This window comes from Macrobrachium nipponense, chromosome 21, assembly GCF_015104395.2.
Source record: "Macrobrachium nipponense isolate FS-2020 chromosome 21, ASM1510439v2, whole genome shotgun sequence".
NCBI classification, from domain to species: Eukaryota; Metazoa; Arthropoda; class Malacostraca; order Decapoda; family Palaemonidae; genus Macrobrachium; species Macrobrachium nipponense.
The window spans coordinates 36,508,057-36,518,193 of record NC_087212.1 but is presented as its reverse complement, the minus strand read 5'-3'; the positions used below and the strand labels follow the sequence as shown (position 1 = coordinate 36,518,193).

The 10,137-nt window shown below is 33.6% G+C and overlaps 1 protein-coding gene across 4 annotated transcripts in view; it reads left to right on the top strand.

Moving 5' to 3' along the window:
* LOC135197934 (adapter molecule Crk-like) overlaps window positions 1-9,848 on the top strand; it is a 140,085-nt gene extending 130,237 nt beyond the window's left edge. For all 4 annotated transcript variants that reach the window (XM_064225206.1, XM_064225203.1, XM_064225205.1 and 1 more), the window contains 2 exons: window positions 2,241-2,336; window positions 4,116-9,848. In XM_064225206.1, coding sequence (XP_064081276.1) covers window positions 2,241-2,336; window positions 4,116-4,334 — 315 coding nt within the window. In that variant the 3' untranslated portion in view covers window positions 4,335-9,848. The remainder of the gene's footprint in view (window positions 1-2,240; window positions 2,337-4,115) is intronic.
* Window positions 9,849-10,137: the final 289 nt, after the last annotated feature.

Sequence of the window (10,137 nt, the reverse complement as noted above, 5' to 3'; positions counted from 1 at the left end):
GTCCAGCAAGAGGACCCATGTGCACGATGAAATGGAAAGGCTTCTTCTTTTCTGGATAAAAGACAAAGAAATTGCTGGCGATACGATAATGGAGACGGCAATCTCCCACAAGGCCAGCGCTATTTTCGGCGATTTGATTGCCCAGGCCAAAGACGACGGAGGAGAAGGGACATCAACGCCAACCCTAGACTTCAAGGCTTCGCATGGGTAGTTCAAGAAATTCCGTAAACGGACTGGCATCCATTCGGTGGTGCGGCATGGGGAGGCGGCCAGCTCGGACACGAAAGCGGCCGAAGCCTTTAAAAAGACGTTAGACAAGATGATAATCAAGGAAGGCTACAGTTCTCAGCAAGTCTTCGACTGTGATGAGAGTGGCCTTTTTTTGGAAAAAAATGCCTCGTCGGACATACATCACGCAGGAAGAGAAGAAGCTACTTGGGCATAAGCCTATGAAAGACAGGCTTACGCTCGCACTTTGTTCGAACGCCAGTGGGGATTGCAAGGTGAAGCCCCTACTTGTCTATCATTATGAGACTCCTCGAGCCTTCAAGGCCCACAAAGTGCTTAAGGAGAAGCTTCCAGTGATGTGGAGGGCTAATGCGAAAGCCTGGGTAACGAGGCTTTTGTTCACCGAGTGGGTAAATCTGTGTTTTGGCCCGACAGTGAAGAAATTCTTGGAAGAGAAGCGCCTCCCTCTGAAATGCCTGTTGGTGTTGGACAATGCCCTTGCTCACCCTCCTGGCCTCGAGGAAGATATCCTAGCGGAGTATTCCTTCATCAAGGTTCTTTATCTTCCGCGTAACACCACCCCTCTCCTCCTGCCCATGGACCAGCAAGTGATATCAAACTTCAAGAAGCTGTATACAAAACATCTTTTCAAGAGATGTTTCGACATCACAGATGCCACAAACCTCACCTTGAGTGAATTTTGGAAGGAGCATTTCAATGTTGTGATAAGCATCCGACTCATCGACCAAGCTTGGTATGAGGTTTCGAGGCGAACCTTGAATTCCTTGTGGAGGAAACTCTGGCCTGATGCTGTATCCGCCTGAGACTTAGAGGGATTCGATGTGGGCGAAGCTGGTGCTGCAGATTCAGAAACAGTTGACAATCCTGAAACTGTTTTGCAACCAGATCTTGACGAGATCATTGCACTTGGCAAATCCATGGGCCTGGTCGTCGAAGAGGACGACATCAACGACCTTCTCGAGGAGCACCAAGAGGAGCTTACGACGGATGACCTGAAGGAGTTGGAGGCCATGCAACATAACGTCGTTCAAGAGGAGTTCTCTACCAGCGACGAGGAGGAGGAGGATGATCCTATGACAACGGCAGAAATTAAGGATGTTCTAGCTGCTTTTCATAAGGTGCAATCATTCGTAGAAAAGAGACACCCCGAAAAGGCTTACACAGGTCGTATGCTTGCACAGTTCGATGACGTTTGCCTGAGTCGTTTCAGGAACATTGTCAAAAGTAGACAGAAGCAATCTTCCTTGGATAGTTATTTTTTAAAGAGGCCTTTAGTAGGAGTAGTAAGCAAAAAGGAAGAACCAAGTGATACTAAAAAACAGAAAGTTGAAAGTGGTGAAGAAGTTGAAATAAAAAAAAAGTGTAAAAAGTAAAAAAAAAAAAAAAAATTAAAATAAAAAAAAAAAGACCCCCAAATTTTTTTTTAATTTTAGTTTTTTGTAAAGTTAAGTGTTACAGTTTTGTTAATGTGTTTCGTAAAGTTTAGTTTATGTTTTCCTTACATTTTTTTATGTGTTTCGTAAAGTTAAGTGTACGTACGTATTTGCCGTTTGTCCTCCTCCTCTGTCGCCACTTTCGGAGATAGCCTTACTCGAAAGGTAAGCTTCCACATTTTACTACATACGTACGTATGTACGTACAGTATTTCTTGTATACCATGTACACTAATACACTTTATTTACAGGTATATTAGCAGTATGTATTAAGTTAGGTATTGAATGGTCCAAATTGTTGTAGTATTTCATTGTTTATGGGTCAATTTAGCTTTATTATGAAATTTACTGGGGTGTTTTTTGAGGGCTTGGAACGGATTAGCCATTTTACATGTAAAATGTGGTCCAAGATACGAAAAGCTCATGATACGAAGGCCGCCTCGGAATGGATTTATTTCGTATCTCGAGGTACCACTGTATATATATATATATATATATATATATATGCATAAAACTTTATTTCATTATAAAAATTTAATTTTTTATCTCACCAAACAGTATGAAGAAGGTGAAAGCATCGTATTAAATTCAACCCCAAACAGAAGTAGCAGTCAGTCCCATGAAAATACACCACGACCAAAACCCAGTCTACAGGTATGTAATATTATTTCTGCATTAACTCTTCCAGGCATTCTTATCAAGTTGTATGAATTAAGATGAGTGGAGCCATCTAGGGTTTTTGCAGTACTTATTTTTAAAGTCAGTTGAAGTAATAGTTTAATATATTCCAGGTATGGAAAATCGATGGAATTTATATTCAGAATGATTAGTTCATATTTTCTGTCAGTTTAATTTATAGCATTATTGTCTTTGTTGAAGACCAGTTGTAAATCTATCTTACTTATAATTTACTTACTTTTAGGTGACGTATGTGTAGAGTTTCAGCTATGGTTAACTTCTTATTTTATATCAAGGTACAGGTGGAAATATGTAAAATAGTGTTACCCCCAAGTAATGCTTGGTTTGTTGCCCAGTTGAGTGCCTCGGCTTAATGTGTCATCCCTTAGAAAAGTTGTTTTATTAGGTAGTCCATGAGCAGTGCATCATGACTAACGTTTGATAGTTGTTTCTATGTTTAGAAGAGTGCTTTAACTTTTAAGTCTAGTGTGTGGAGCAGGATTTCACACTAGACCTGCAGCCAATAGCTGTATGGTAATGTCATATTCCCAGTTCATTTTTTAGCCCATGGTGATTTGTCTTTTGAAATAATTCACATTCATTCAAAATAAAATTTTGGAACTATGACTGGCATTTTCAGAGAAATATGGATTACAGATGTCATTTGTAGTACATTATGGATTGAAACAGCTGTTGAAATATCAGTTTTTTCAAACATTTTTTGTGGTTTTCTGGAAATTACCTTAAAAATTCCTTTCTAAATCAATGAATGAAGCCTTGTTTTTATTCCTGAAACCTTAACTAACAGCTGTTGGTTCTCTTTTGAGATAATTTTGGATCACATTTATACTGACAGTTCTAATCTTTTGTGGCTCATATTAATGAATTTATGAATTTAGGTCACTGTGTGATAGATTACATTTTGAGCTTGAAGACAATATATACATCATATTACAGTACTGTATATTCTTCTGCAGTAGAAGATATTCTTCTCAAAATATATAAGTAGTCCTATTTATTTCCTCATTCATTTCCACATTCACTGATCCAGGCAAAAATATTTGTTATACGTATTTGTTTTGTGCATGCCAAATCCAAATTATTTTGCAAAATAACTAACATTATTCATAGGATCACTCATACAATAAAGTATGACGTGGAAAAGTCTAATAAAAATTTATTTCTATAGTAAACATTTTTGTCTTTGCTTTCATGGGTTTATATTTTCAAAGAAGTGCAAAATGAGACCTGGAGATTATGTATGTACCTTAATAAAAAAATAAGTAAAGGGTCTGGAAATTTAAAAAAAATTATGCATTACAGAACAAGTAAGGTAACAATTTGATTTAGTAACTGAAAAGGTTGTAGACATCATTTTAGTACCTATAATAATGATGCCTTATTTTTAGTGAACTTGTACCAGTACATTCAGTTACAACTTTTGAAACTTGTAGATCTTTTATAATGTCAATAAATGTGCTCTTTTTGTAAGAATTGCTTCGGAAGTTATAAGGGTAGTAAAATAAACTTGTTTGTTATTTATGAATAGCAGTTATCATACTCATAATTTTACTATATACTTCACTGACAAGACATGTATGTATAGTAATTGACATAATTTGTGATTTTTATCAAGTGAATTGTATTGATTTTGCTAATTTTTTAAAGATTGTTAATGATGTTAAGTAATTCTGTCAACTTGTTTAAGATCTGTTTTTCTTTTGTTTAAATATAGATTTTTTTTATATATTTCAGAGAAAATTGCCTGCATATGCCAGAGTGAAGCAAGCTAGAGTCCCTAATGCCTATGACAAAACTGCTCTTAGATTGGAAATTGGAGATGTCATCAAAGTCACAAAAATGAATATAAATGGCCAGTGGGAAGGAGAGCTGAATGGCAAAGTTGGGCACTTCCCCTTTACACATGTAGAGTTTATTGATAGTGAGAACTCTACAGACGGTGACCTAAATTAAAGCGCCTGATCTGTTTGTATTAGAACTATGTAACTTGTAGATTTTTTCTTAATTTTAGTAGGAATAACGTGTGTAAGTTAGAATGTATGATGTGTAAATGTATGTGATATGCTGGGCATCTTATTTTGTATTGGTGTACAGAACGAAAAGGTTGTAGTGGGTGTCCCAGAAGGTGGATCTTTTTAGCGTAATGCAGTCTAGATTGTGGACATTTTAGTAGTTTTTTCTTTAAGAAAAATGAGAGGGGGAACATGAAAATTTTAAATGTGGCTAATATGATTATTCTCATTTGCTAAGAAAATTTTGAAAGTAAATTTGATCATCTGAGTTTCAATTCATTATCTAACAATGGTAAGGTTAGCATTTGCACTTTTGAATCTGATCGTGAAAGGCTTAAATTTTGTTTTTAGTTTCTGGATTTATTAAGCAAATGAGGTTAAGCAGACTAGTCACCTCCGAGGCTTTACTGGTTATTTTACATACTGGAACTCATATTGTTTGCAAGTATCCTGTAGGTATTTGAAGGTCTTGCGCTTTTAAGATTACACCTGAACTTGACTCAGCCTGAATATAAGATCGAACATGCAGCAGTTCGATATTGGATTATTTTTTATTTACTTGAAACAAAGTTTCTGACTTTTTCTAGGGCACAATATTTTATTTAAAATTTGTATTATAATATATTCAGTTTTAGTGGGAAAAGAAACTTGAGTAACTTTTTCCACTAGAGGTAAAATGAGAATTATATGTAGATATAAATATATATCCCAAGAAGATTTTAGGTGCATGGCTTCATGGAGCCATAATACATTTTTTTGCACAAAATTCAAATGCATAAATCCCCAAAGTGCAGATTCTGCATAGCATACTGTACTTAGAAATTCACTTCATTGAATTTTGAGATGTTGGAGGTCAGTTGGGCCTTTTCCTGAGAAATTTTCTCTTGTAGTATACATGCAAAAAATCTTTTAACTATTTTCATGTTTTTTACTAAGTAGTGCTGGTATGCGGGGCCTTCACTCTTGGTTTTGTATCATTTTTATTATCAGCATTATTGAATAAAGATCTAATTTATTCCAAATATGTACAGTAAGATTGAAGTAAGTTTCAGTACTTTGTATATTTTTAATAATATGTTAAAAATACAGTACTTGGAACTGTTGTCTTTACATTGATTGTCATGCATTAGTAATTGATGAATACATCAAAAAGATTTTATCTTGCCTCAGTCTTATTGGAAATATGTGCATTAATTTTAATGGAATTTATTTAACTATTAGATGAGTAATTGAATCAAATATTCCTGTTTATGCATATTTCAAACCTAAATTTAATGTGCACAAAAGTAATTTATTTTATGAAGCATCCATGGTCATTACATTTAGCGTCATTTTCCAACAGTTGTAGAAATTATTCTTATCATATAACTACTTCGCAGGTGCTTGGTCCACTACACTTCTTCAGTGCTTTTGGATCATCACTTTTAAGTTCAGGGTTTTGATCTGGTAGATGATGTTTCACTCGAGGATAAAAAGGTATATTATTTTTCATTCCTACATCGTCTGGTGATCTCTGTTTGTATTATTTTGTACTTGAAAGTTATTTCTTTTAAGGGCTGATTACACTTTCATTGGTTATTCCGATAACAATTAATCTATCATATTACTTGGGTGTTTACTTTATGCTTGTTATTCCATTTTTTTTTGGTGAATTGAATTCCTGAAATGGCCATCTGTGGTTCTTGCTAATAGATTCTACATATCAGGTCGGGTCATGTAGACTATATGTTGATAATTGTACATATAGCATCTTTCTTCCTCCCTCAAAATAGCATAGCATAGTAGCCTTCAAATGGGCTTGTTCCATTGTAGTCTAGGAACAGCACCTTTTAGCTATGTATTCATAATGGATTGCATTTACTCTTCTAAGCATAATTGTCTAGCTCTCTGGTCATTGGTAGCTGTAGGTAGTAATAGTTATTTTATATCTTTAGAAATGATCAAAAACTGTTTCATCTAAAATGTTTATAAGAGGGGCTTTGGTCAAACTTGCAGGAATAACTGCATAGGAAAATAATCAAATGAGAAAGTGTGGAAATATTTTGGTGTGGTTTGTATTACCGGGAGGAACCCTGAATGTGATGGTTAAGTGGCTTTTGAATGAGGTGGCTGTTGCTATATGTTGATGGATTTTCTTCAGTAGCTACCAACATCCTCATCTTTCTTTGATAAATATTTTAATGGTTGTGAAGATTAACACAATTTTACCAAATTTTCTAAATCATAAGGAAATTCAGCTTGATTGGTTTTGTTTTCTGATGAAAAACAATTATTTTTTAACTCCTATTCTTATGCTTTCAAGTTCCACAAAAAATGAGCAATGATGCAACGAATCATTCAAACCTGTTAGGGGAGCGGTATGGTAGTTTTGAATGTTAACTGTTATTAGGTACCAATATGCTATTATTAAAATTAGAAATAATCATAAATAATAAGGAAAAGAAAAACATCATGGTGAGGAGGATTTACATATATATTAAATTAGTAGAAGCAAAAGTTTATTTCCCTTTGAAAGATATGTGGGATTGCCAGTTAAACATATTTCATAAGATAGGAGAAAAATTCTTCATGTGATCATTAGGGATGAAACAAGTTTTTGCCCTTACATCCAAACAATTTTTCTCTATACAAAATTATTTTCTTGGAAAGTATCATGTGGTGTAATATATATCAGTAAATCCAAATACAGAGTAATGAAAAATAGAAAAGGAAGTATAGCTTTCCTTGTGTATTGAATAGTTACAAGAAATTAATTCTTTGTTTTCTTAGTAGTTTGATACATTTTGCCACTGATTAAAATCCTTGTGATATAGAATGGCTTCAAGTGGTTGTGGTTATGCTGAAATCTTACTGTTTTCTGTCTACAGTGAAGACCTTTGTCATTAATTCTGTGATGTAATCATGTGCTGATAAAGTACATTTTTAAGCTTCAGACTTTTATGCCTCCAGCTTATGGCCTACGATAATTTTTATGAGCAATCAGTGATCCCAGCCTACTTGTAAATGCCATTTTTCAGCCATAGATGACCATCATAGTGTGTAATGTGGAGTGCTTGTATGATACATATATATTTTTACCAGTACAGTACGTATATATTTAAGAATCGTGAATGTTTGCGTAACTGCCTTAAGGCTTTTATTATAAGAGGAGTAATTTTCAAGGAATTGTGTGTTTACACAATATATTTTTTGAGGAATTAAATGAAATTTTTTCTATAAACTTTTATTTTGATATTAGAATATTTTATCATTAGGACTTACTTCTTTTTAATTTTAAAATTTGCATATGCACTCAAACTGAGAAGGGTTAGTTAGAAAAAGTTTTGTAAGATATTGATGAAATGTACACAAATCACATTTCACACATTGTTGAAATATGAAATTTATGGTATTGGCATGATATGCATAATTAAACCACTCTTTCATATCTGGATTATTTTTATTGTAAGGGCACATTTAAATTTTATTGATATAAAAACTCATGAACAACGCATTGTTTTTGGTTTTATTATGTGATTTACACTAAATTCGTTAGACCATGTAGTGTTTAAACAATAGTATGATAGTGTCAAATCACTAAGCAGTACAGTATTAACTTCATATACCTGCATGTTTTGTTTGCATGTACAGTTTTCTAGTACTTGACCAAGTTACATCTGTCTAGAAATATTTCTTAGGTGCAAAGATTGTACAATACATAGGGATCTTTAATAGTTATTTTACTTTACCACTAAGTAGCTTATCATCTCCATTTCTTTATTTAATTTCTACATGAATTTTTACCTAGCACAATAAAAAATATTGGTGCCATTGTCATATAAAATATGGTTACTATTTTATTTGAGCTTTATAATATTTATCTTTTAAATCTAGGCAGATTCTTAAAAATAGTGTAAATTATTTGATCATTCTGCACGTCGAGGCTCATAGAACCATAGATGATTGCTGACTGAGTGAAGGACTGGTGGCTTTTGCATCCAGCATCCAAATTTTATTTAGAAAATTATGGTGACAATTGGTGAAATCTTGATTGCTATAGCTTCAATTACAGTATTAAAATTTGATAAGAAATCTATATTTTTGGAGCTTTTTGTAAGAGAATAATTCACTTAATTGATCAGCCTATTTTTCCCCCTAAATGAGTTTCAGTCATGGAGAAAATTGAGAAATTTTTGTATGTTAATTTTGCACCAGAGGGAATTTAATTACTGTATATTTTCTTCAAGGTTTAATGAACTTCCTTTTTATAGTCTGCTACAGGCAACATTTCACTAGATGAAGATGTGATCCTTAAGGTTAAAGATTTCAGAAACAGCAGTTTTGATTAGCATCATCAATATACACTTACTTTTGGGCGTTTTAGGAGCAATTAAGTTTTTGTAATAAACTTGTTGAGCCATTTACCTTTATGAAGTACTAGAACATAAAGCTCAATTGCCCTTTTTTTTCTTATGTAAATTAGGAACTGGGAGTTAAAGAATATAAATTGGCTGTTTACCTAGTCATCAAAACAGTTCACTGTAAGTTTCAACATTTAATATGTATACTTAGAGGTGTTGCTCTCAAAGATCATGTAATGTATGATGGGGTGTCATCAAGTAGATGTATTGCTGGCAAGAGTGGCTTGTTCAGAGTCTTTTCACTATAATGATAATGGGCTTGTCACTGTAGTGTGTCACGACATTACTTACAACAGATATGTTTTATCTCCTCCTCTGTTCCTGCCATGTAATTTGTTCATATCACAGATAAAAACAGGTTTTGAAACCTTTTACATTTTAGTGCCTATTGATTGTAATAATGTTTGGGTTCAGTACATTACACAGTTAGGGTGATGTAATTTCAAACAATTTAGTAAATGTCTCCAGGTATGATTGACCAGTTGGGTATTCATGATGATGATGTAAAAGTTGAGTCATTTGGTTAAGTGGCTTGGAGTATTGTTGTTCCTTACAGGAGTATCGGGTAAATGTAAACAGATTTGCTTACTATTCAAATGATCAAACAGGGCTTTCAGAAAGTATGTAAATTATTGCCTTTTTACCCAAAAATTTTGCATATATTTATGTATATGTGGGATTGTCTGTGTTATAGTATCTGGGAACCAGACCTGTCAATGAGAGCATAATAGTGTAACCATTTGCAACAGACTATGAAGTTGAATTTCAGGTCTTTGCTGCCATTGAGGAATACAACTTCAGTTGGTAAATGAACTGCAAATTCAAGTGTAATGACTTTGCACAATTAGCTTCAGCAGATGCTGTAATGCTCAAATGTATTTACTGTGATTAAAAAGTTTTCTCTTGTGTATGCACAAGTTTCTAGGATCCTCCATTGCTAAGTTGCAAGTTTTAACAGAAATTCCACTTGCATCATCTTCATCATGTCCTATGGATAATAGTAATACAAGTTAGTATGCAGATGTATTATATGCAATTAAATCCGCTAGAATACATTATTGTTGTTCTTACTCCTCTACTTTCATGAAATGAAAGGATTTTTCATTTGCATTTTGCTATGAGCAAATATAAACATCAAAGACAAAGGAGTTTTTTTTTGTAATATGTAGGAGTCTCAGATATTTAAAATGAAATAAATTCAACTTCAGTATTTGTTCACCCACTATGGGCCTACTTGTTAGAGAAAAGCTTAATGGAACTTCAAATAACTTTTTAAGATACTACTGTATAGTTTGTATATAGAAAATTTACTCTGTAGCTATATTTTGATTGTATTTAATTCAT